The 27,901-nt window shown below is 42.5% G+C and overlaps 1 protein-coding gene across 4 annotated transcripts; it reads left to right on the forward strand.

The window, feature by feature from the left end:
- Positions 1 to 1,081: 1,081 nt before the first annotated feature.
- cog6 (component of oligomeric golgi complex 6) lies at positions 1,082 to 27,901 on the forward strand. Of its 4 annotated transcripts, none has more exons than XR_004789954.2 (20): positions 1,082 to 1,300; positions 1,526 to 1,669; positions 2,558 to 2,629; positions 2,856 to 2,914; positions 9,915 to 10,026; positions 11,149 to 11,231; positions 11,474 to 11,544; positions 12,043 to 12,136; positions 13,196 to 13,324; positions 14,345 to 14,436; positions 15,563 to 15,627; positions 15,733 to 15,824; positions 16,451 to 16,568; positions 17,589 to 17,720; positions 17,988 to 18,155; positions 18,633 to 18,740; positions 20,288 to 20,341; positions 20,469 to 20,548; positions 22,299 to 22,518; positions 27,353 to 27,901. XR_004789954.2 is itself a non-coding variant. In XM_035623878.2 (19 exons), exons 1-19 carry the CDS (start codon positions 1,166 to 1,168, stop codon positions 22,444 to 22,446), a joined length of 1,956 nt encoding a protein of 651 aa, XP_035479771.2. In that variant the 5' UTR covers positions 1,082 to 1,165; the 3' UTR covers positions 22,447 to 22,835. The 4 variants fall into 4 exon arrangements, 2 of the variants coding, with proteins under 2 accessions (XP_035479771.2, XP_035479772.1); XR_004789955.2 differs by lacking the exon at positions 27,353 to 27,901 and adding an exon at positions 26,753 to 27,285; XM_035623878.2 differs by lacking the exon at positions 27,353 to 27,901 and having other exon boundaries at positions 22,299 to 22,835.

The following is a 27,901-nucleotide window of genomic DNA, read 5'->3' on the forward strand; positions in this document are numbered from 1 at the left end:
ATTATAAGTTGAAACTCCAGAGGGTCTTTTAAAGATGAAGCAGCTTTTATAAGGTGTAAGGTGGCTAGATATTGGGGGGGGGGGGGGGGGGGGGGGGATAAATTGAAAAGGTGTTTAGTAGTAGTGTATTTTAACATTTTCATGTATATATTGGTTATGGGGTTTAGTTTGTGTTGATGTGTACTAATTTGGAGTTCAAAGGATTTTTTTTGTATGTTATCCGTCTTGGTACTCAAGACCTTCAGATAGTATTGGGAAATAATCTGTTATCCAATGGATTTGGGAGTTAATACAGTTAGAGGAATGTTTTAGGAAGGTTTTGTTGATTTTAAGCAGCACAATCAATCCAGAAAACATTGTCACGTTTACCACCATATGAAGCACATGGTATTGACATTTACACTTGCCTGTACGAAACCCTCTGCATGACAAAGAACAAAATAGAGTAAAGCAAAATCGGATTTATCACACGCTGTATACATTCCATTTGTGTTTTAGAGTGTTAATCACACAAACTGTTTGTTTTTATTATTTTTTAAACTGGAGCTGAATGGTCCAACAAAACCTTTATGATCTATATCTTTATGACTTATTCATCACACCCCTACTTAGGGTCATATTTGAGTTTTGGGTCGTAAAAAGATCAAATTTGACCACCTTTGAAATCACCACTCTATATATTCTCACTACCACGAGTCTTTAAAACTGTTTGGATCTGTGCAGGAACAGTATTATAAAAACAGAAGCAGTCACCGATTTTAAAAGTAAAGGTTTTCACTTCCTAGTTGATGAATTTTCAAGACTATCAAGTGCTAGAATAATTATGGACAATATTTCAAACAGCTCGTGAACGCAGCATTTGCTGTACTTTCTCTCTCTCTGGTCTAATCAGGTGATCTCTTTTCATTATTCCTCTCTCTTATCTGTCAAAAATTAATCTGACACATGCTGAACCGACGAATAAATATTTATCATCACCCTAAGTCTTCAGTGGTCTCTTCTCATTCAAAAAAACCCAAAAACTTAGACAACTGAGCAGAAATAAACAGGCGCGTGGCGGAACTTTGTAGCGCCCTCCTCTGTAACCTACAAGCCGGTCGGACGATCATTCCAAACGGACCAAAACATTTTTTCGGAGAAGTTGACGTGGAGGTGTCTGTCAACGATGACTGATATTAAAGCAGAAATCTCCGCTGACAGCTCCGCTGCAATTCAGAGTCCAAATGCGCCCTCTCAACCCAACAACCCACTGTCAAGGAAGCTCAACAAAATCCTGGAGACGAGGCTGGACAATGACAAGGTAAATGCGAAGAGGTTAGCTTCCTGCTAGCTAGCAAGTTGTGGCTAAACGTGTAAGCTAGCCGCGTTACAACGACAACAAAATGTTGACGTATTTAACAGGTTGCTGTATTCGTCCAGCATTTACCGTGTTGACTCGCGTGTCGAGTGCTATTTGAACTGGTGTTTTTAGCCAGTGAGAAGAGCAGCCCGACTCAACACCACTATGTCCCTGTCCCGCTCGCAGGAGATGCTGGAGGCTCTGAAGGCTCTGTCCGTGTTCTTCACCGAAAACAGTTTGCGCACCAGGAGAAACCTTCGCGGTGACATCGAGAGACGGAGCCTGACGATCAACGAGGAGTTCGCACGGATATTTAAAGATGTGAAAGAGGTAAAGGCGTGGCGCAGCCGGGACATGCTGACGTCTACCGTTTATACAAGACCAACAAACCTAGGTTGTGGAGCATGGCAGTCCTTTTTGGTGGGGACATTTAAGGGGGTGCACCTTCGATTGAAGGGACGTTTCTTACTTTCTTTCTTACTTCCAGGGTCCAGCAAACAACATGTAGTCAAATTACAGGAAGTGAGGTTAAGTTTTTAAAACTTGGTGTGATTTCTGTGAAACCCAATGGGCTACTTGCACCACCATGTCCGGGGTCTACTTAGCGCTGCTCAACTGTTTCCGGTCTGGTTCAACGATGGCACCGTTCGTTAGCTGACCGGTAACAAAGTGTCTGCTGCAGACATTCTTGTGAGAGGTGACGGAGCGATGACCCCGGCGTATGTTTACCAGCCGCGGGGATGGGCCGGAAACCCGGGAAAACTTCCTACGCCATTAAATTCTGATGACGCCGAGAAAAAGTGGGACGCAGAAGTCCTCTGAGTACTTATTCATCTGTTTTTGAAAATGTCCTGTTTTGGATATTTTCCTGCGTAGACTCGTGACAAAACTCTGAATGAAGTAGTGAGAAAACACAGTAGCGTTAAACAGACCTGAAACAGACAAGCAGCCTTATTTTGAAACGGAAGTACGACCCGAAGCCTAGTGCATGTAGTCCATAGAAGTTGTTCCAAAGGCTGCAGTGAAAAACCTGTTTTCAAGCAGGCTACTTCTCAACATTTGTCTGCCACATTAGAATACTTAAACACAACAAACCATATCACATTACTATGTCAAAATACAGTAATATTGATAATCAATAATGTGCAAATGAGCATCTGCGGACCCTCCTCAGTGCTCCTTTAACTGTGGTTTCGTTCTTCTTTCATTTCTTCTCAGGAACTCGAAAGTGTCCATGAGGACGTCCAGGCTATGAGCACATGTTGTGACGAGATGACCAACAGATTGAAGGTACGGTGGAAATCTCCTCATGTCGTTTGAAAATTATGTTTTTTTGTAGAATAATTTAAGTGAGTAATTTTATAAATGGCAGTAAATTCATTTAAGCTCAGTATTCCTATGGTGGGGATCAAATGTATGATTTTAATCAAATTTATTTCAGTGATTCTTTAAATGTCCATTGAGAATATAATGTTTGCAAGCCATCTTTTAAAAGTCAAAAACTTTCATCCGACAGGCTGCAAAGGACCAAACTCAAGACCTCATCGTAAAAACCAACAAGCTGCAGGGAGAAAAGTGAGTCATATCTAAAGTGGTGTGTGTGTGTGTGTGTGTGTGTGTGTGTGTGTGTGTGTGTGTGTGTGTGTGTGTGTGTGTGTGTGTGTGTGTGTGTGTGTGTGTGTGTGTGTGTGTGTGTGTGTGTGTGTGTGTGTGTGTGTGTGGTAATACTTGAATTATTGAAAATGATCGACATAGTAGGTAAATGTTCTGAATAATACAACAATTCCAGTTGCTTCCTCTGTATTTGTATGGCTGCCTGACCTGAAATGTCATTGACATTTCTGAGATAAATATATGTTACGGTTTTACTTCTGCGTCTTGCAGCTACACAAGACAGATACAATGGTGTGACTGGAATAGTAGAGACTCCTGTTCAGTGTAATGAAACTCACTGCATAGTAATTAAGTTTGGGAAGCTGACAGTTTTATTTGTTAAAATTGTTGTGGACAGTGTTTCAGAAAAGAGTTAATTCAGATACACAATATGGAAATTGGAAGTTTAGTATTTTTGTATTGGATTGTTAGATACTTTTCATACTATTATGTTATTAAATGCCCAACCCTAAAATGATGCACAGCCTCAAATTGTTAAAAACAACAACAACAACAACAACAAAAGTTTTTTGTGGTTTGGCTTTTACATTGGATTACATCAAAGTGTTGTTGTGACCATCAATCTGGATACTTAACCATAATCCGCTGTTTCTCGCACAAATTGTTTCCCTCTTGTTGTTTATTTCTGTAAATTAACTGGAAGATAAGACCTGAACTTTTAAACTGGCATTTCAGAATGTCAGGTAGATTATGGCGATAGGATGGATGCAATTTTCAAAATAATTTCAAAGAAATGTCATACCACCACCATTTCTACCCTTATCTATCCTGAAGCTACAAGTCATTTTGGAAACCTGTCACATACCTCACTGATAGGCATCTTCAAAAGTCCAAAGCTGGACAACATCACTTCAACCTCCCTGTTGTCTCATTTGCAAAGGTTTTTTCTATCCCGGCGAGTTTACAGACAAATATGATTTCAGCCAAAGCAGAAGTTAAGAGACAATCTTTAATTGCACTCATAATGTTTGGAAAGTGAAGCTTGTGTGAACATGCAAGCATCTCCTTGTTTTTTTCATTTCATTAGAACCAAACCATTACATTGAAAAATATGCACTGCTAATTAAAATGTTGTAACAAATAATTGATGCTCCTAAGTCGAAACCCTTCCGAGTTTGAAGTGTGTATTTCCAGTCTGTGACATAGTTCTTCTCTTTAGTGTCAGAAGTTAGAGATATTTGGTGCAGGGCAGATGAGGAGGGATCAATGATTCATGTAGCGGATGAATATTTCTCTTGCAGTTGCATGAGGAGGGCAGCAGTAATCTTTAACGGAGCTTCATTTTTTTAATCGGCCATGTCGTCCGATGTTTGCCCGAACATACAGTACACAACTGTGTTCTTATATTTGAGTGCGTGCATTGGGATTCGCTGAGGACACACATTAAGATCCGTCTGCAGTTATGCAGATCTGAAAATATACAGCTCACCATGACATAAAATCAAAAGGGGAGTCAATGTATCCTGGGTACTCGCCAATTCACAAAGTCTAGGAATACGAATGGATGTATATTTTTTAAAACTTTTTTTACTTTCTTATTTTGATTGAAAGCCTTGCATTAAAATGAATCTGTGTCGTCAATCTATCTCGTGATAAAAATTCATGCTCGGTGGAACAGCCTGTGATTTACATTTTTTACTTTGATTTTCAGCTTGATTTGGAATCCAGCCCTCAATGGGTTTATAATTTTAGTTTCTATTGACTGTCATTTTGTTCTCAACAGAGTAGTGTATTATTTTGTCTGGCAGAGTGTTGACAGGAATGTGAAAATAAAACACCAGTTCCTGTTTGCTGAAAGCTGGGGGTTGGATGGAGGGTTCATTATCATTTGTGGCGGCTGTGACCTCAGTGCTCAGTGACCTTGCGTGTTGACACGGAGGCAGGAGTGCGGGCAGATTTCTGGCAAAAGACACTGCTGACAGCTGTGATGTACCACAGGCAATTCCGTGCTCTGCTGGCACAGCTTCAGGACCTCCTTGACAAAGAGGTGACATCGGAGGGGAGGCAGCAAGATTGAGTGGTTTTGAATCGGACCGCAGTGAAAGACTCTGGTGGGGATAAAGCCACGTACAAGCAATGAATTAATAAAAATGTAATTTGGCTTTGTGCTGCTGGCTTTGTTGAAGGTACGTGGTCCGAGATTTTACACGAATGCCCTTCCGAGTGTCCTCCCTCGTGCCTTGTCTTTTTCCTTGCATCGCGGTCCCATCGGGACCTGCTGTCTGTCTATGTGACATTTTCATTCGCAGAACCACGGTGACCCCACAGCCAGATGGGATTCTGTCTGCATGCCAGGCTTGACCTTGTCTCCGAAGAGCTGCCAGCAGGAAGTGTGCACTTAAGCTGTCCCCCTTCAGCCACCTACCAGCCAGCGCACTGCACCACGCTGCCCCAGTCTTCTCGGTCAGGTCTATTTCAGGTCACACAGTCTTCTGCAGCTGTGGGACTGTTGACACTTATTATAGCCAGGCGAAGATTTGCAGCGTAATCGCAGATTTTGTGCTTATAGGGCAGCTCAGCGGAAAAGCTCTGCAAGATGCTCCTGATGTGTATTAACCCGACAGAGTAGCGCTGACCTGAACTGTTTGCTCTTTTGTCTGCCGGTGGCACTGTGTCATTTGTCAACTTTAATGAAACGGAACAACCGATCGCTCGCTTTGTGCTGAAGCAAAGGCCGAAGTGGCGAGCCAATGAGAGCAGACGCCCTGTATTTGTCCGCCGGCTTTCACACATGCTGCTCTTTTGTTTGGGGCCTGTGTCGCTGTCAGCAAGAGCCCGAAATAGGTGTTGTGTGTTCGCGTAATGAAACGCGTAGCCACCCACCTGTCTCCGCACCGTGTGTTCTTTGCATTAGTGTGACATGTTATCAAGCAGAGCAAGTTGAGACGCCTCACACAAACACATGTTTCTGTGACTCTGTCCTCACGAGCAGGTGGGACTGAAGGGCTTGGGCTGTTCAGTTCTCCAGACATCACTGAGCTGCAGCAGGCCTGCTGAGCTGCAATTGTAGATAACTTTTTTGGGCTCGTTGCAGACACTAATTTCCCACAGTAACACTCCTACAGCACACAGAGAATGCTCAGACATGAAGCCCCATGTTTCATTCAGACTATTTTCACAAAGATAAAGCTCACAGTACGATTTCTGTGTAGGTCATTCAAAGCACCGAAACCCTTGAGAGAACGTTCAGGGACGTCCCAGTAGACATGACAACCAATGTAAAACTTGAGCCATATTAATGCTCAGCTGGCTGCTAATGAGCGTACGGCTGCGAGTGTGCCTTTGTGTCGTTTGATGTGACTGGCCGCGCTCTGTGATCATTGCCGCGTGGCTAACTGACAGCTTTGTGAACGCCAAATTTTCACACAGTCCTTTTGAAATGGCCCTCTAATAGATCTGAATGGATAAGCGACCCACATGGTTTACAACTAACGGGAGGGTTTGACGTTCACTTGTCACAATCTGAGCTGCTGATCTCCCGTTGATCATTCACTCCGTGTGATTATCAGTCCCTTTTTTTCAAAATAAAAGACTGAAACGTACTGTAAATCTTTCAAGTCAATTGCTGCTATTTTTACACTATAATAAATACTGAGTTCGGTCAATATTACTCACTGATGAAGCTCTGCATTTTTTTAAACGTGGTGGTGCTGCACTAGTGGCTCTGTGAGGTCATTTAGTAGCTACTGGTAATTTCAGTTTTTCAATTTAATGAAGCTATTGATGAGACTTTATATTGCTTAAACGATTTCTGTGCTTGAACAGACAAAATCAGTCAGCTCTGTTGAGAAATTTTTCCACACGCACACGCGCACACACACACACACACACACACTCACACACACACTCACACACACTCACACACTCACACACACTCACACACACACACACACACAGACACACACACACACAGACACACACACACACACACACACACACTCACACACACACAGACGCACATCAAGCAGCAGACGGGGACACTGTAACTTGTCTTCAGCTCATCATTTAAATTGGTGTGACCCACGTCTAATTTAACTATGCCCTTGTTTGGCGTTCTTCAAGAAAGGCTTTCATCATTGAGTTCATTTTCCTTTTGAACCACTCACCCAGAGTCTCTACACGCTTGCCTTTTACAGTGGGACGTTAACACACACTCACTCAAGCATGCTGCCTCTTTCTGGTATCTGGTAATTGTAGTCTGGAGAAGAATGTGTCGTGTCCTGACACAGTGCGTAGACAGCGATCATGCAGCTCCATCGTTCCCCTGCCCTCCTTTGCTCCACAGCTACAGCTCCAACGAGAACCCCTGTCCTTGCTTTTTGTTTTTGTCTGTCACTCTTGGCATAGGCATGAAAAGTTGCCTCTGTTGCAGAGTTTGCCATGTGAGATTTTACGATGCTGTTTCCTCTTACCGATACCAATTCCGATACCTGGACTTGCGTATTGGCCGATACCAATACCAATGCTACTAAAAACATACTTTGAACATGCAGCCACAGTTTCAAGAAATAATGTAACTTTAGTCTGTATTTGTCACAGGTAATATTGCCAAGTTGCAGACATTACGGGAGCTCTGGCTTATGCTACACTACCAGAAATCACTTCTTCTTCTTCTTCTCCTCCTTAGCCGCTCTGTGAAATGTACGTGTGGGATGTTTGGGAAATGTTGGGAAATTTGGCAATATTTCACACTGGAAAATGGTGTGAAAAATACTTTAAAGACGTGGTTTAGGACTGGTACATAGATTCACCTTCTCACCTGTTGCCCAATCTGCCATTTCTGATACTGGTAACGAAATTAAATGAATCTCTTTCACATGTCTTTGAATCTCAACATGTTCATAGACAGAAACTTAAATCAGTAAGGGATTGGGAACAATTGCTGCCTTTAAAATGAAACTTGTGGGGTCATATTTCTGAAATTTAAAGTTGAGTAAAATATATAATTGCCATCTCAGTTGGTTTAAAACGTCTGTCCAAGTTTCTCTCATTAAGTCACAAACACACCATTAGAGGGTCTTCATAGTTGGCTTGTCTCATAAACGCAGTGACCACGGCTTCATTTGAATCCACCAGCTGTTGGTAGACATGTGGTCTGTGGCTTAACTGCTTCATGAATGAAATTCCACGATATGGTGTGTTAAATGTGACCAACCAGATAAGGTTTATGAAGCCTTTAAGACTATTTAGGACCACCGTGTGGCATAATCAATTTAATGTCCCATCAAAATGGTTCGTGGGACCTTTTTGTCCATGATTCAATGATGTGCATGTGTGTTCCTGCCCCCCCCCCCCCCCGCGTGAAGATAATAACTCAATAACCATAAATGTTAGAGAGTCCGCGATTTTTCTCTCCAGAACAGATGATCTAATTAGATTTCTGCTGCGTTAATTAAATTTGCATATTAGTAATAACACACTTTCTGGGGACAACTGTGTTAGCAAGTTTACAGATTTGATACGTATATGTAGCTCATGCATGTGTGAATACACGTATGTTCAAATGGAAATAGTTTCTCTAACTGATGCATCTATCGGTGAAATTAATGAACTCATTAGCATAGCTTGTTATTAATATATCATCGTAATTGTGCAGGGATATCTGGTAGCCCAAATGCCCCTTGTTTTAATTATCTCCCAGTATAGCATGATGTGTTGTCTCTTTCCCTAATCAATTCTCATTCATTTTTTGTCATCACTGTATTTGAAGGTCAGCGTGTTCCTGCACACACGCGTTCAGGCTTTGACAGTGACTTCAGGTGCTTCTAATTTAACTAAATTAATTGTCTACGGTATTTGCAATGTACTAAAAGATTGCTTTTGACATTCATACAATTATGAAAGCATAAACCTTTGTTCGTTTTTACATTTGTCTCACGTAAAGGCATGGCTGAGCTGTCTCTATAAAATGGGAAGGGGGTTGTCATTCTTTTAGTCACAGCTTATAATTTTTAAGATGTTGCTGTAATGAAGTAAAACATTTTTTAAGTATGCTACCAAAGCCCTTCAAGACTGTGGTGCTGTCTGTGTGTTTCAACAAAATCTCATTTTAAAAAATGCGTAAAGGCCAAAGACACCTCGCCTCGGTGAGTTGCACAGAGAAATACTAAATCATAGAATCCCGAAACAGATTTACAACCGGTTACTTTCAGGCGACTGAGCACTAGTAATGGCCGTGTGGGAGACGGCGGTCAGATAATGTTGGGTTCTTCTCCGCCGCCAAAACAACCTGGTGATTTACTGATCCCGCCTTGCCTTCGCACAGAGGGAGAGAATATAGATGAGGTGGTTTGCATGGAAAGATGGGAGCAGAGGGAGCACTCGCTGTTGTTCTTCTATCCCGTGACAGAGTTCCCCTGTTTGACTCAGGCGGTTGCCATGGTCACTTTTGTGTGGAGACATTCATAGTGACACCGATAGTGATCAGTGTTGCTGTTATTGATAGTGAGAAAAACCTGCATTATCTGGCTGTGTGCTGTCTTTGTTCCTCTTGTCTTCGCCGCTCTATTTTCTGACTGCTGCACATGATATCTTTACTCTGTGTCCCACCCTGGTGCCTCACTCCCACCTGGCAGTGAGCGATATAATGCACGTGTGTGGAGCATGACCGCCATCTGCTGTCAGATTTCAAACATCACAGCTTGTTGACAACATGCATTTTTTTTAAATTAGAGCGTATAATATTGTTCCAGTTGATAGATTTTACTTGCAAAACGAAAGTAACTTACAAAATAGGGTGATTAAACTCAGTGATGACAGACAGAAGCAACAATTTAAATACTCTACTTTGTCACTAGAACTGACAAAAAAAGGTGAAATGACAAAGAAATTTATAAACATTTTTTACTGATAAGGAAACACTGATAAGCTAAGGAAATGACATGTATCTCTTCCTCTTCAGTCACCGCCTGGAGGTCAGAGCTCAGGTCGCTCAGGCTTTTCTCGTCAAGTTCCAACTGTCTCACGAGGAGATGGCCACACTGCGAGGGGCTCGGGATGCAGCCATCACTGAGGTAATCTCCATTATATTACAATCAATTATATTACTCTTGCTAATCTTTAGCTTTTATCTTCAATGTTTTGCTTGAGAGGCTCCATCATCTGTAGTCTCTAATTCAGGTGTGGAGAACCTCTTTCCTCTGAGTGACCATTTCAGTTTTTAGATCATCCTCCGCAGGCCAAACTAAATTACTCGTCACGTCATACTAACCTCTGATGCGATGGCTTGAACTGCTTTTCTTTGACGAAGCGTCTGATGTCAAAAGGTAGTGGTAGTGATGATTGTGCCTCTGCTCAGAGCCAAATTTCTCCAGTCAGTTTTTTCATCTCATGCCAAAGAGAAAAAAAACGGACATTTCTTTCACTGTCCTTTTGCTGTACCGTATCTCTAATTTGCTATTCGTGACAAACTGACACTTTGGAATAATTTTACTTTATCCGATTTTATCAGCCTTACCGTGTAACTGATCCAGTTTAGCTGCATGTTTCCAGCTGAAATAAGAGAGGTTGGCCTTTTTCACCACTGCGAGTGCATCCCTGCAAGTTAGGTATAGGCCGGCTTGTCTTTTACTTCAGCGAAACAAGGTGCACTTAACGGCTTCCTTTCACCCTGACGATGACCTGACATTCACATCACAGCCGGAATCGACCACCCTGAAGTACATGTTTAACCATTGAATGTTATTTTTATGTCAGGAAAAAAAAAAAAGCTTTCATGACTTTTTCATTATTTGTCTCGTGGGCCGTAACTCAAGGGTGACTTATAAGCTTGCACTGCCAGCAGTACAATATCTAATAAGTTGCAAGATGTGATCAAGATATTATAAAGATTTGAACTTCATTAAGAAGTGATTTTAGCTGATGCTCGCCTTTTCTGACCATCCTTCTCATAAATATGTCCTATATACCAGCTACTAAAACTGAATAAAATAACAATAAAAAAAATAAAAAAACTTTAACTGTTTCCATATAAATGTGGCATACATGAGTTCCAAATGCTATCCTTGTTCACACCAGGAAACGTGTTTCTTACCGAAGCTGTCATTTTTAGTCTTTTGCTAAAATATACATTGACTTCTGTTAATCTGCTGTCCATAACCCAATTATATTAATTTGTCTGTCGTTTAATTTCCCAGAATTTTTTCAAAGCCCTCAGCCGAGTGAAGCACATCCATGAGGATGTGAAAATCCTGTTGCGGACCAACCAGCAAACTGCAGGGTAAGGTGCATATATGTGTTGCTCTGTGTTCCACGAAAAAACAAAACCAAACAGGTATTTTCTGCCTATTTTAATACTCCTTGTTAAATTCATGGCATTTATTTTGAACCAGAAAGGTGGAACAGTTAAATAGGGGAGGGGGGGGGGGGGGGTCTGATATTCACGTCACTGTCAGGGATCTGAACCTATTCAGCAGGTCATGAGTATGTAATGTGTGGTCTCGGTTTGTGTGCTTGTTCCAGGCTAGAGATCATGGAGCAGATGGCGGTGTTACAGGAGACATCGTATGAGCAGCTCTACCGCTGGGCTCAGAGTGAGTACAGGACACGGAGGCAACACCACGTGTACGGATCAAACTGACTCACCATGAGCCCTCTTTGCACAAGGTCTCCCATGCTGAACTTGGCTGTCGTGTTGTAACAAATAACCAAATGCATTTTCTGCAAAAGGTTGCTATGGTTGGATGATTTGTTTTTGTTGTGTTTTTTTATTGGATATTACCAAATAAGAACTGTGCTCTTTCTTGGTACCATAAATATCCAGTAATGGCGTGAGCAGGGGTCATTTGAGAATACATGTGACTCATAACCTCTGACTGAGGTTTGTGAAAAGAATGATGGTGACCAAAGTTTTTCCTCGATGTTGCCTCATCGGAAATGAAAATGGAATTGTACAATTTGAAAAAAAAAAAACATAGTTCAAACATTTAGCAACAACGAATGGAGCATAATGTGGGACAGTATCTATTTCACAAGTTGGATGTTACAGTATATAGACCATACTTTTTCCCTTTGTCTTTCTTCCTACATAGATGAATGCAGGGGACTGACCCAGGAGTCTTGTGACATTAGCCCTGTGCTGACTCAAGCCATGGAGGCCTTACAGGACCGGCCTGTCCTTTACAAGTAACATATGAACACACACTCACAGAACAGGAACGTCTCTATCTGGATAAAAGACTGTATGGCCTGTACCTTCATTTATCTTTCTCCCCATGCTGATCTCCAAGAGCACAGCAAGTAAAAATCAAATTATGTAGTGGTGGTTTCTTAAAAAGTCCAAAATCAAAGGATCCATGGCGCTGATTAATCAGTTAGAATTTCATAATAAAAGCGGTGGAGATTACAGATCCACAAAGAAATCACTTGTCAAAATACATCATGAAAGAACGGCATTGAAACAGACTGCGACCACAGATTTCTCAGTTCAGTACAGTACAGTAAATGCTGTACATTTAGCATGGATTTATTCCCATGTCTGTCCTATCAATTTATTTGCAAATCCTTTTCTATAATGCTTTAAATCTGCATTGCTTACAGTGTCTTCTTCTCCTCTTCCATTGGTTCCATTCAATATGCACCATCTATATATATATATATATATATATATATATAAATATTAGTCTTTAAGTATATATAAAGTCTACTAATGCCCATTACTCAGTTATTTGAAGGCAAGCACTGCCTGAAGTTCAAATTACAAAAATGCTTTTCCAAACAATTTTTATTTTCTAGTACAAGAAACCAATGTGTCCTCCCACATCCAACTTTGTCCTTAAGAGAAAACAACATAATGGAACCTTTCACATGTTACCCCATGATATGTTTTCATGGAAAACCCTCCCTCTGTCTGTGTGCATTCTCGAAAGTGCACCTGCCCCGATGCCCAGAAAGTGTCCACGGTCATGCGCTGGCTGGGGATGTTTAGGCTGAGCGAGCTGGAGACCTAGCGGAATCTTAATTCTGCACTATCTTCTGTTTAGTCTGCCACAGAGCCTGCCACCGCCAAGTAATCAAAACAACCTCAGACTCTTCCCTTTTTGGAAAAAGCTGTCTGCATTGTTGACGTGCAGCATGTCAGCGACTGACCTCCGTCACACAGGCACACACACAAAAACACACTTTCTTTTCACATGACGTTTTGTCTGTTGAATGTTGCCGTCCTCCTCCTCTGTGTTTGGTCAGGTACACTCTGGATGAGTTTGGGACCGCGCGCAGGTGTGCGGTGGTACGAGGCTTCATTGACGCCCTCACGCGCGGTGGGCACGGAGGAACTCCCCGCCCCATAGAGATGCATTCACATGACCCCATGAGGTAATTGATCCCATTGTAATGTGACGCTTCTTTTCTACAATCCCATTTGAGAGCTCAATATTGAAATTTTTTTATGTAGTCAAACCAAAAAGGAAATATTTATTCCATATACCCAGAGTTGGAGAAACTGAGTTCAGTATTACTTAACTGAATTAATGGACGTCTACAAAATCAGAGAGTCTCTGCTTAGAAGTAGGAGATGGACTGAGCCACAAGTTTTAATTTGTCATCACAAATTTGAAACTGACAGAAGCTCAAAGAACTTACACAAACGATACACAGTCATTCAAAAGGAATAATTGGATCTGTGTAACTCTAAATATTACGGGAAATAGAGTTACATTACTTATTACCATAACTATCCATTTAATAAATATTGAAGATAAAGGATTTTCTTGCATGATTCTAATAATCATGGTTGACATGATCCCCAAACAATCAACTAATTGTAATTCAAACTGCAGAGAGATTTACCCTTTAAAACCAGATTCAGGATGATGTTAAATGTCTATTTTGTCAACGAGAGTCTGCGCGTGCGTGTGTGTGCATGCTTCCTTTTGTATTACATCCTCCTCACTCTTCCTCCGGTGCCCAGGAGCCAAATGGGAGATTTTTCTCAGAATACCGGCTGTGTGGAACACAAAATCACCTCCACTTTATAGGAGGCATCAGCAGTTCTGAGAACATCAAGTTCTTTCTCACCTCCCTATGCCCTCACACACTCACACACACACATACACACACACGCACGCACACACATACACACACACGCACGCACTCACGCACACACACACATAGACACACAGTCTTACACATAATAATTCAAGTTTAACCTTGCTGTTTCCCACCGTTATGTTACAACAAAAGCTGTTTTTCTGCGGTTGTGTTTGTGTGCGAGGTGAGTGAAACACAATGACCCATGCCTGGATGCAGCTGCGGTCAGTGAGATTAGCCTGCGGTTCTGCCTCTCAGTGGACTACTGTTTAATACAGACTGTTTTGCTCTCTCTTTCTCTCTCAGGTATGTTGGCGATATGCTGGCCTGGCTGCACCAAGCTACTGCTTCAGAGAAAGAGCATCTAGATGCTCTGCTGAAGCAAGTCACCCTGCAAGGTACGATGCGAACGAGGCTCCATCACCTCCACTCTGTGCCACACCTTCAGTTACATGTGGTGCGATCACACCTACAGCTTTTCTACAAATGTCTAATTGGATATGATAAAAAAGGTCACAGTTCAACCTTTCTGTGACATCATAATGTTCTGCAAAAAACATTTTTTCTGGCCTTTATTTAACAGCATAACTCCAAAACTAAAAAAAGGCAGAATGTGACCATATTTCCTGCAACTTGACTGATTGGCTGAGGTATACAACCGCAAGGCTATAATTATAGTTTCTCCTTTTTTAATTATTTATCTTACCCTTATTGGAAAGATTTGCTTTGTTGCATCTTTTAATTTCTTGTATTTTACAAGTGGACCACGGCCGGTAAACACACGTCACTCACAAGTCTTTGTTTACTGGATGGAATTTGGGTAACCAGTCATTCGGTGAGGTCAGAGATGTTGGCAACAGTTACAGAGTTAGAGAACAACTCTAATTCTAGTGCACTTATCCTGCCCGAGTATCTCCTGTTGTAATCTCTTCGCTTTTCATAGCTGTGAAGAACGAAGACAGCTCAGTAGAGGAGTTTTTCCCTGCAGTCAATTCTGTTATGCTGATTTACATCCAGTCTATCAGATGTCAACATTAACCTTGGGGGTTTAAATTATCTCACTCCTAACAAATATGAACTAGTGCTGAATTGGAAAACAGTTGAGCATTTCAATTCCTTTTTGGTTTGAGTAAACGTGAATGCAATCCGAAGGCTTACACGCGATTGAATTAGTGATGTTGTTCTACTCGGTTAGTGTTTTACTGCACATGGAGATTTGCCCCAAATTCCCCCATTGCTGTATTTATTAATAGTGTGCTTGTATATATGATGATTGTATATATGATCATGATATGATATGATATGATGTGTCATCGTCAGGGTGTGCGTGTGTGCGTGTGTGGGTGTGTGCGTGTGTGCGTGTGTGTGCGTGTGTGTGCGTGTGCGTGTGCATGTGTGTGTGTGTGTGTGTGTGTGTGTGTGTGTGTGTGTGTGTGTGTGTGTGTGTGTGTGTGTGTGTGTGTGTGTGTGTGTGTGTGTGCGCGTGTGCGTGTACGTGTGTGTACGTGTGTTCCTCTTTATCAGTCGTGGAAGAGAACATGCAGGAGGTGGTTGGACACATCACTGAGGGCGTCTGCAGGCCGCTGAAAGTGAGCATCCGTATTAGTTTAAGAAGCATTTATAAAAAAAATGACCAGCTCTGTTGAATGTACAATATACTGTGGCCTGTCATGTGATGTGGATATATCCCCCAGGTTCGGATAGAGCAGGTCATTGTCGCTGAGCCAGGGGCCGTGCTGCTCTATAAACTTTCCAACCTGCTTAAGTTCTACCACCACACCATCAGGTACTTTTGCACACTCATAAGTTTGCAGCTTCGCAATAGTTCACATTGAGTTGAAAGCTAAAAGTTATTCGCTTAACAAAAAGGCAAGTGTGAAGGCGAGAAGTCAACAAATGAGCCATAATAATGACTGTTTTTCAGTCCAAATATAGCCCATAAAACAAACACGATTGATAGAACAGGAAATTCAAAATGGTAACATAAAGTAATCCAGCAATCTGTAGAAGAACCTTAAAAGCTAAAAAGACTGTTGGAGAGGTTGAACGAAACGCTAACAAGAGTTAGAGATTGAATATGAATATAGCAGATTTCAGGTCCCGGGAGGTCGGATGGTGTGTCCAGGTGGGTCGGGCTGGGGGCATAGATGAGGGTGACATTTTGTTGTGACGTCACAACAACTGGCAGTTTGTTTCAAGGCACAGTTTCTGAATAAAGGCTGTGCATTTCTGCGCATCGAGCATTTTGATACTTTCATATTATTTACGTTGCACTGCACAGCATCCCGCTTTGTAATTATAAGAAGTCCAATGTTCCACAATACGGGACCTTTAATTAATCAGTTGCTCGATAATTGTGATCTAAATAAAAAAACATTTGCAGCCTTGTTGACTTGTTTGATCTTTGACCAGCTCTATAATTGGGACCAGCGTGGCCTCGTTGCTCATCACTATTGAGGAAATGCACATCCTCAGCAAAAAGATGTTTTTCAACAGCCTGAGCCTTCACGCGAGCAGACTCATGGACAAGGTACGTTTGTTTCTTTTCTTTTTTAAAAAAATCACACATCATTGTTCTTGTTGCTTCTCTGGTGTCCACCGGGTGTCATTTGCCCATGAAATTTATTTTGATGTTGTAAATGTTCTTTGTAAAAATGTTCATATCCAGTGAGTACTTCTACAGAACATTATTTAAAAGTTAAATAAAAGGGAAGGAATAAGACTTGACGTGAGTGCTCATAATAGAATCTACACTTACAAAGATCATGTCAAAGTAAGTCACTGCAAACAAAACCAAAGATATTGAAGAAAATGATGGAAGAAAAAGAAGAATAAAAAAAAGATGGTTTGCAATCTTCTTTCATTAAAAAACTCGGCAGAAGTTCAGCGTTGCACCCTGCGGACACACACTGTGTATTTCAGCTCTGTGTGTACACCCTCAAACACAACAAGGCTATTTCTGAAGCACTTGAGCTGGTAAACAGTTTTGGCCTGCTGGCCACAGCATCGAAATGGCGCTTGCTGCCAAAAAACATCAAACTTTTTTTGCCGTTTTTTAGTTAAATTGCTGTCCAAATATATCTCAGCACGAGCAGGAGCTCTTCCACACTACACGCTTGCTGTTTACCGATCAATCGCAGTTACAGAAATTATCCCGGTTGCTCGGTGTTAATCCAATTGGAGGACCTCAGGGTTTTTGTTGTCAATTCCAACTAATGCCAGGAACACGGCCTTCTCATAATTCGCTCTATTAGGTGGACAAAGGTGGCCGGGCTCAGTTTCTGTGTTGTATATCCAGAGGCCAATGAAATCAAAACCCTCTTCATTAAAAAGCTCTAGTGGCTCTGAACAAGCAGAGGCTCAGCGTCGCAGCAGGGTGCAGTTGTATATCTGCTCATGCTGCTCATTAGGGAGGTCTACCGCTTTGATAATGTCGGGAGGACCACTTGTCTCTGTGAAGACTGCAGCCCACATAAGAGTTCATCTCTGCAAGAATAACTTGAAAAAAAATGTTTTCATTTCATCCTGACCACTGTCTCCTTGCGGCCAGGTGGAGCTGCCTCCTGCAGACCTGGGGCCGACGGCCTCCCTCACTCAGACGCTGTCCCTCCTCAGGGAGGTGCTGGCCTCCCACGACTCCTCAGTGGTTCCTCTGAACGCCCGTCAGGCTGACTTTGCTCAGGTGAGCACTCATTTCTAAGATATGATCAGATTGAGAGGAAGTTTCGATCCATTGCTCCGGCTAATTTCTATGAAGTCCCTTCTGAACATACATCTATCTGGAAGCCTTTTTTACTGATTTGACTTGAATTAAATTGTTCTTTTTGAACACTATAGTTTTGATTGCTGCCTCGTGAAGTGCTCTAAGAATAAAGATTATTATTATATAATTGTAATTTCTGTTAAATCTAGGATAAATTAATATGACTAACGTGTTCGTCTCTCCAAGGTTCTCTCTTGCATCTTGGATCCTCTCCTCCAGTTGTGCACCGTGTCAGCCAGTAACCTGGGCACCGCCGACATGGCTACCTACATGGTCAACTCGCTGTACGTCATGAAGACGACGCTGTCTCTCTTTGAGTTTACTGACAAGAGACTCGAGATGCTTGAGTTTCAGGTTTGTATTAATTGGGGGGGAAAGTATCTACAAATTAACGGCGAAGCACACAGTCAAATGTCTTTATTAATCTAGTAATTACACAGCACACCTTAGTTCGGACAAGACAAACTGAGTCATGAAACACTTGATTGTTATCCAGCTTGAATGCTGAGCTTTTGCATTGTCTGTCCATAGGGTTGATCATTATTTTGTCTTTCATTTAAACCCACAGAGCCCAAATCTTTTATTAAAAACCCCGATTTGATTTGCTTTCTCATAAAAAAGGTGTGCGTCATCCACTGTTGTCCACGCTTGCATGTGTCATCCGCTGCTCTATTTTTAGCACGTCTTTTGTAATTGAGCACCACAAGGGCTCCTGTGGAAGTTTCATTATCAATAGCGCTGTGATTCTCCATTAACCACAAGTGCCATCAGCTTCACAATGCAGGCGTGGACTGGGTTTTTAAGCCACACATTTCTCCCACGTTTTTCCAGATCGAGGCTCACCTCGACACTCTGATCAACGAGCAGGCATCCTACGTGCTGACCCGGGCCGGACTGAGCTACATCTACAGCTGTGTCCAGCAGCACAGTGCTGAACAGGTCTCGCATGGAGCATTTAACAGCACTTTCACACACACACACACACACACACACACACACACACACACACACACACACACACACACACACACACACACACACTCACTCGTGAACATATAAAAATCTCCCTAGTGGTCCTAATTTTATAGTACACAGACTCTTAACAGAATTGTTTTATGCTACTCATCTGGGCTTCACAATAGTTATCGCTGTGGTTACAGCATGACCAATGTCTTTATTAGGACTTAATAGCATTTCTGTCAGATTTCCAGATGAGAAAAGGACAGAGGGAGGCAGAGCATATTATCTTCTATTAGAATATATTAGCTTTGTGCGGACGTGTGCCGTGCAGATGAGCGAGCTGACGCCCTGGAGCCTCCGTCCCCTCTTTGTAACGCACTTTTCCTCTGGGCTGACTGAGACCCATAGTTGTGGTGAAGCATGTGACTCTTGAAACCCTGGCCGAGTCATGTCGGGACACACCACACCCTGCTGCAGGAGCTGCAGTTAAATGCTAAGCTCAATCAAAAAAACTGTGAATCCTCTGCAGACTTCTTCTCTCCTCAGGTGGCCTGTCTTGGCTTTTCTTTAAATACCCTTCTCTTTGAAAAGATCAAGTCTGGCTGTCTGCACTTGACAGCCGTCCCAGATGTCAATGACTGACGAGAATCCCCGTTTTAGGCTTTTTCAGGTTAACTGTCACCATCTTTTAATATTTCATCCCCTGCGATATATCATAAACTCATAAACGAGAAAAAGCTAAGCTTGACTTAATGTTGTCATTCTGGATAGTCGGAGTCAGCTAATTGCCTCAGAGCTGCCCCGCTGTTGTGTTCACAAAGTCACTCGTCTACACTATTTACTTTGTCTAGTCAACATCAGGATCTAGGGAGGGGATTTCTCTTGTTCACTTGTAGAAACTCACATTTCCAAGTTCAATCTCCTTAAAAAAAGAATAATTGTGTTATAATCCCGTAGAGACTGTTCATTAGCTGAAATAGTTGGAGTGATTTATATTTGTAAATCAATAATATACCGGCATAGGCCATAGCTACAACAATCTATGACATTGCAGAAATGTTGAACCAAACAATCGAGCCATTAAAAAAAGTAGGCCAGCACGATAAAAGGAAGTGTTGTGTAGTTATTAAGATAAATGCAATTTTTTTTTTTTATTATGATACAGATCTCGGGGTCATATTTTCCCGGCCTTGGAGAAAACAGTGTACTCTGATGGGGTTTTTTTTGTTCCTAATAAACCTTTTCATAAACTTCCTCTTAAACCCAAGAAAAATAAATTATCCTTATTATCCGCCATGGTGGCCGGAGGCAACATCATTCGGGCTTCGGTGCGTCTCTGCCTCCGTCCATCTTTTACAATCTGCTGAGAGCGATGTATAAAAATAACACAGGAAGAAAAGCTTTTCGCTGCTGCATGTGGAAATTAATGAAGGACCGCCGTCGCCTGACCCTCCGCGCTCAGTTGAACTAACTCTGACTGTGGCCTTGAGTGGGATTCTGAGCTGTCGTCCTCTTCTCTGTCTCAGGGTCCTCTGTCCCTCCTCCCCAGTATGGACAGCTCTTCTGTGAAAGCAGCAATGGTGAGTTACACGATATGTATTGATAAAGCAAATTTTTTTCTCCCCCTGCTGGGAATAATTAACTTTCACTTCATCAGGATGTTTTCTCTGACTTATCGCCTGCTGTTGATTCCCTTTGCACAAACAGGTCCAGTTCGATCGCTACTTGTCGTCGCCGGACACTCTCGTGATGCCACAGCTCAACTTCCTGCTCAGTGCGGCCATCAAGTGAGTTCCTGTGCCTAATGATGAGAGTGGCTCTCTCCGTTCAGGGAAAGAATTATACACATACAATATTCAGGCATTACAGTTAAATGTTTACCCCGTTGCATGGTGTTTCAGCAAAAGATAAAGAGTGTGTTCGGCGCGATAAAAATAGCGCGGGAGCGTTGACCAAATAACGCTCAACGTTCATTAGTTTCCCAGATGGAGTATGATCATTACTGCATTCCAAACAAAACACTCGACTTAATGCACGGCGAGTTCAGGCGCTAAATTGCCACAGCCGCCAACACATTGGGAGAGAGTGGTCGACTGGACCGCCTGTGTTTGTCTCGCTGATCAGAAAATGCACATGCTTTTAGCTCAATCCAGCTGCTACGGTGGAGGGGCTCTTTCTATGAGTCACGTTTACTAGGAAGTACTGCAGGCCCAAGGAGCACTCTGTACCTCAGGTTAATGTTCCCTATTAATGGACATGGGGAGGACTGATGGGCAGGACGCCATTAATTATCTTCTGGTCCATTTCTCACTCACAGTCATTCCCTGAAATCATTCCTCCTCTTTGTCTTTTTCTCTCTCTCTCTCTCTCCCACGTCTGCTTCGCCGCTCACCTAGATACACAAAAACACCCGCCAGCACTCTGAAAATACCCCCGGAGTGCACAAATAATGGGAATGTACTCTTAAGGCTCCCTCCGTTTCAAATTTCGCGTTAGTGCACTTGGTGCGGAGCAAGGCATTATACACAGCTCTGTGGTTCTTTGTTCTCTGTGGGCCAATTAAAAGTATGGATCTCAAGAGCCATGAGTGGGATTCAGCCGAGGCGCTCTCCCTGGGTCGTCGAGCCTCTCATCGGGCTCTTCTGGTCCCGCAGTTTCATCCTCCACTCGATTCTCCCCTGCACATTTTTTCCTTCAGTAAAACAGTTAAAATAAACTAAATAAAACGGCCTTAATAAATTAAACCAAAACAAGCAGAATAAGAGATGTTTTGAATCAATTATTTTTAAATAATCCAACTGACGTCTTTCCTAAAAGTAAAACAGAAAGAAATGTGTTTGTGTTGAAATATAATATGTTGTCATTTTTTTTTTTTGTCGCACCAAATGCCAAAATGCCCAGATATTCCATTTACTGTTATGTAAAACCAAGCGATGCAGAGATCTTGTAACCATCAAATGTGAGGTATCGGTTATCAAAATAGCTGCTGGTATATTTTCTCCCAATGGACGAATCTGGTAATCAAGTAATCATCACAGCATAAAAAAAAACTCAACAAAAATCTTTATCATCGAGATATCTATCTGATTAAAACCTCTAGAACTGAATCCATGAAATGAGATGCGCACTCTACGTACTCAAGATGGTTTGTTGGTTGAGGGGGGAAATAATTCTCTCACTAAAGAGTCTCTTCTTTGATAAATCGGCATGTGTTGCTGCGGCTGACACCTAACGCTTGTACATTAGTGCTGCGGCGTGTATCCATAGATGGCGGTGTGCAACACACACTGCCACTCTTTGTTTTAACTCAGCGGGGCCGCACAATGGTCACTGAGCAAAAACGGTAATTAGGACAAATTCTTACTCATGGCTGATTTATTTCAGCTCTTGAAAACGGCGACTAATTACAGCATAGCACTGCTTGACTGATTTGGGCTGGAAATGCTGGAATTTGAGAAAAAAAAGAAAAGAAAAAAAAAAAGGACCCATTCACTGTTGTGACTTTGTAACTGAAGAGTTTTTATCATGTTTGTGCAGGGAGCAGATCTTCCGTCAGTCAACAGAGCTGGTGTGCAGGGCCTATGGGGAGGTTTACGCAGCACTGACCAGCCCAGCGAATGCCTACAAAGACCCAGAGAACCTGTTGCCCAGATCCCCTCAGCAGGTCCAGACTCTGCTGTCCTGAAGGACGCTGTGGTCGCACCTTGTTGATGTCGAAAAAGCAGCGGGCGAGCCCCGGCACCGGACGGCCCGCAGGGTATTTACGAAAAAGCATGTGAACTTGTACAGTATAATAACACGACTGTATATAAAAGTAGTTTTTAAGGAGGGGTTCTTTTGTGGGAAATGTGGGACGTGGGTCGTTGACCTCAGAGAGAGACTCCTGTTTGCCACAAAGAGAGAACATTATATGTCTGTATGATCCTTTTACTGTGACTGCTGCAGGCAGTTTGCTTGTTTTTCTCTCCGTGTGAAGCACATATACGTCTCCTTCTCCCTCTCTGTTTTCACACCATGTTCCCTGCTTTTTATCGAAGATATTGAAAATGATATAAAACAAAATAATACACTGAATCAAAGATAGTTGCCTTATTTTTCAACACTTAAGTGGTCAGGGAAAGATTCTGCCACAATGCCAAGATCGACCTCCAAAACTTCAGCACATAGTTGTGTTTTAATGATCTCAGTTGTTCTGAGCTGTCGGGATAAAATGTAAAATCTGTCTTCAGCATGTCGTTGGAGTTTTCAAACAATGTCTAACATGTTGACTGAGATGTACAAACACGACTATAATGAGGCCCGGATTTAGTCATTTACCATAAATTCTACCTTTTGAAGAAATTTTTAGGGCCAGTTAAACGTGGTCTTTCAGCAGGGGGAAGTATTTTTCTTCACTACTTCCACAGTATTTTATAGTATAATAAAAACAGGTTTATCGGTAGACGTGTTTATGTTTGGCAATAATATAAAGAATTTTATTTTACAGAATAAATCATTCAGAAATAATGTCCATTTATGTTTATATTTTACGTTTAAATTTTTTTTAAATTTCCTTATTTCAAGTCATATATATTTGGTTGTATCCGTTTATTTTTTATTAACATGAGGATTGTGTTAAACATTTCTTATTTTTGTTTTTGATGTGTATATATTGGCTGCTATGTCAGAATCTCGTTAATCACTAATATCGGCATTGGCCCCCAAAAATCCATATCGGTCTGGCTCTAATTTACATACACCTTTAAAATGAAGGTACGCAAAAAGACCCAATAACGCTTTGGTTTCACAAAGATGTCATTAAATTCATTCAAAATAAAAAAATTGAATACAAAAGTTATTAGAAGTGACGCCTTAAAAGAATTGGCCCAAAGAAGAAAGTAATCCCCAGTTAAAGCTCTACTGAGGCCGCGAGGACCAAGTGAATATCGATCCTATCTGTTGTGAGTGGTCTCCGGCCCTGAGAGGCAGCATTTTCATTTCTGCCGTGTGACATCAAGGCTCGTGGCAGCCAGGCCTGATCCTTGGCAGCACTGGCAGCAGCGAGTCCCAGGATTTCCCCCAGCTCGCCGGATGTTACTCGGATATCATTGGCCAGGACATTGAGTACTGGGAATAAATGGAATTCCACAAAGTTCAGCATCTGGACAACGCTCTTCGGTCCTTTAAATAGACCGGACTCGCTCCCTTCCAGTTTTGCCTTGGCTCCCGTCTGGTACAAGCTGGACTCTTGAATGTTTTTTTGTTATTTTTTTGTTCTTTTACTCTGCACTCTTTGGCAGAAAGCGCAATGATGTTTTGAAACCAGGATTATTGAATAACAACACGCTGCTCCTGTATGACGATACACGCAGGGGCGCACCTTCACACATTCAGATGCACATCACTTGATACCACTGCTTGGTGTGTGTGTGTGTGTGTGTGTGTGTGTGTGTGTGTGTGTGTGTGTGTGTGTGTGTGTGTGTGTGTGTGTGTGTGTGTGTGTGTGTGTGTGTGTGTGTGTGTGTGTGTGTGTGTGTGTGTGTGTGTGTGTGTGTGTGAATACATGTGGGCCTTCGGCATGTGAGGGCTTTTTCCTGCCGGTGGCTGTATTACTAACTTAGCAGATGCGAGGGGTGATGGAGTAACCACTTAGAAGCAGGTAGCAGTGCGCAAGGGTGGCAAACATTCATCCCATCATTCGCTCCATATGACAGCGGTCGCCAAGCTGATGCCTGCTGATGCATGAGGCCAGCTGGAATCTGGGTTAAAGGATACTCGCAGCCATATTGAGTTTTTCTTCCCCCCTTGCACTCGAGTGGCTGTGGGTAAATGCTGATCCACAGCTGAAAGCTTGGGCCTTATCTTTTGCCTCAGCAAGACACTTTAAAGAAGGAACATGAGTCAAATGAATGCAGAGCGAGTGTGGAAATCACATGTCTCGCTGCATGCTTCCTGCACCGGTCTGCCTTGTCGTCGCGTTTTTTGCAAAAAGAAATGTCATGCGTTGCCTCCCCGCCTCGGAAGTGACTCATCTCCTCAAAAGTATGATTTCATAACTATTGCGCGCGAGGGTTATTGTGTCACAACATAGTAAAGTCTGTTGTAGCGTTGTGCTTTGGATACAAAATGTTGTCTTAAGGCGTCATAAAGGATAGATTCAGAGTAAATATAGGAGGATTTTTTTTACACAGGCTCTCAGTTATTCTGAGGTCATCATAGTAATAAACGTCAATCTTATGTCCACGGAGTCAGCATTCAGTCGGCATTTCTCTAAAATAAACAGATTCAAAATTAGATTGTGTTTTTACAGTGAAAATTGAGCTTCACTATAAAATTCCGTTTGAAAACATGTCTTTAACTGAGCCAGAAACCCTGAATGGTTTCACCATGAGCCTGGATAAACACATTTATCATTGTCAAATATATTGAAGATAACAAAAATCAAAATATTAAAATTTCATTAGAGCATACGCATCATCCTGTCCTGCAGTCCTTCCCCCCTCCCCCCAACTTATCTTCTTGTGTATATGTATTGCAGAAACTGCTGTCAGTTCACTGCGTTACACATCAACAAATGGATTTTTATTTGTTGAGACTTTTCAAATGGCGAATACATCTAACTAAACTAAATATTGATTGGTCGTTAAGCACCACACCCAGTTTTCGAATTGACTGTCTGGTCCCTTTTAAATTTGATTTATCAACTTATGGCAAACCGTCACTGGATCAAAAGCATTTTTTCACACTGAAAAAAAAAAAATCTTTTTATCGTGGCACACGCAAGTCTTTCCAACTTTGCAGTCATGGATTACCAATGCGCTGGACGATTGTCTGGAAACAGAGGAAATTAAGCGGACGCATATAAAATAGTATCATCTGATCCGGATAAAAAAAGTGCTTCATAACACGTTAAACGGCGACATCAGGTCGCTCATTTCAGAGTTCTCCGTGAAGATCCCAGGTCCTACAGTCGACGTCCCTTCTGAAAACACCGTGTGCAATTACAGAGCAGAAAGGACAGGATCTTGAAAAATGAAGTGGTACAGTTAAAAAAGATTATAGTGTGTAGGTCATTGCAAAAATCCAATTTGGTCACATCAAGGGGACTGACATGTGGATATGTGGAACTTAAACTTACGCCTACTTCTACTTTCCAGCCGAGATCTCCCCCTGACAGATAAGGACCCGCCCCGATAGGAAGTAGTTAGCAAATCAGTGACGGGATAAATGGACTTTGTGCCGCTGAGCTACAAAGTGAGAACACTGTACGGCGTGCAATGTTAATGTGTTATCTGTTTTGATTAGGCCTCTCCGTTTCACAAACTGTGCTGTGCCGTACAGATTATGGACGATTGCATCACCGCCCTGCCCCCCTCCCCCCTTGTTAAACATTGAACACGCACCATTCTCCGACATGGGAGATGGGTTCATCCCTGGAAATTTAGTTAGAATTAGGTTATCATCATCATCATCGTCGTCATGTGGTCTTGGTCAATACTTGGAGAATGCTTTGTTTTTGGATTTCATCCCGTCAGCTGAATTCTTGGTTTTGACCCCCCCCACCCCACATCTCTTATTATGCCCATTATAAATTAGGCAGTACTTATGTAATATGCCATCCATGTTTGTTTTTTTGCGCAAGAGTTGCCTCAAGCACAAGGAAATATTCATCCATCTTATTGTGAAGCTGATATATCTTCTCCCTCATGTCAGAGCCACTCATGATTATCTCTCCACATTGCTGCCTTATGTCAGGACCCCCCCCCCCCCCCCCCTCTCTCTCCCTTTGGAGGCGATTATGTAATTTGTCTATTAGCACAGGAAGAGAGTGACTGTGAAGTACTGACCTGAAACACAAGTGCACAGTAATTAATTTTCTTCTGTTCCCATCATCCTAATCAGCCCCTTCATTCAGTGCACACGGCACAGCAACGCCGGCTCTCCAGAAACTTCAGAAGTGCCTCGACCTGCTCGTGATTTTCACACATAATCACCCTGTTATATTAATGCAGGTCCATCTGACGCCGCTATTGACGCGCACGCTCCCTGGCCCGACCAGATGCAACGTCCAGGTGGCCCGATAAACAAAGCATGTCAGAGACTCCAACGACACAGTGTGTTTGGGTAGTTGTGGGATGAGAGGAGCGCGGAGACGACTGGCTCCGAAGATTGGCCAATGATTGGAGGGGCCCGGCCCTCGCGCTGTTGGAAAAGGTTGGACCCCCCGATGGTGCCCCAGAATGCTGGTGCACGGCGTCTGCATGTGGCCGCGGTACTTCATTGTGAAAGCTTCTTTTTTTTCCTCCCAGGAGAAACATGTTTGTTTTTGCTGATATGAACACTTTGTACACCGAGTCCCGGGCCGAAACATGAGCACGTTCCGTAATTTCCAAAATGGTGTCACTGGTGACACAATGTGTTGTTGTTGTTGTTGGATTTTCTGTCACCCGGTTTAAGATCTCTTGCTCTTTTTCTGCGGGAACACGACATCTTTCACAAGTAAAGTGACATTTAAAAATGTGATTAAAAAATGTATTGGAACTCAGTGTTTTGCATCCCTTGTAGATTGTTTTAGACATTTAGATGCTTTTCTTTTTTTTCAAACTTTTAAGATCCCCACGTTCTCCATCAGCACACGACCGAATCCCTGAACCCCCCGGAGACAGACGGGCCTATTCACACCAGCAGAATCTGGAGAACAAGAACATGCAACAAATTCACCATGACTAATTCCCCTGTGAGTAATCCAACATGCTGTCAATCATTACTCACACATAGGGATCACTAGTCTCCGCTCTCATTGGTCCGAATGCAGCCGCGCTTTTGCGCTTCTTCAAAGCAAAGTCCTGTGACTCCCACCCTGAGGCGAAAGAACAGGGCCATTGTGTGTGTGTGCGTGCGTGCGTGCGTGCGTGCGCGTGTGTGTGTGTGTGTGCGTGCGTGCGTGCGTGCGTGTAGGAGGAGAGAGGGAAAAAGGCAGAGATTATATGGACAAGGGGTAGTTCTTGTCACCGGGGTCAAGGCCAAAAAACTCGGTCAACCCACTTTCATGTGTCCCTGCTCAGGGGCGGTAAACAAACACGACTGTGAGCAAAAGCTATGGCTGCGTTACACACGGCTGTGTTTGTGTGTGTGTGTTTGTGTGTGTGTGTGTGTGTGTG

This window comes from Scophthalmus maximus, chromosome 11 (assembly GCF_022379125.1).
Source record: "Scophthalmus maximus strain ysfricsl-2021 chromosome 11, ASM2237912v1, whole genome shotgun sequence".
NCBI lineage: Eukaryota > Metazoa > Chordata > Actinopteri > Pleuronectiformes > Scophthalmidae > Scophthalmus > Scophthalmus maximus.

Coding starts and splice junctions, on each gene's coding strand:
- cog6 (XM_035623878.2), top strand. CDS start 1,166: ATGACTGATATTAAAGCAGAAATCTCCGCTGACAGCTCCGCTGCAATT. Junction 2,915..9,914: donor AACAAGCTGCAGGGAGAAAA/GTGAGTCATATC, acceptor CTTCCTCTTCAG/TCACCGCCTGGAGGTCAGAG. Junction 11,545..12,042: donor GCTCTACCGCTGGGCTCAGA/GTGAGTACAGGA, acceptor CTTCCTACATAG/ATGAATGCAGGGGACTGACC.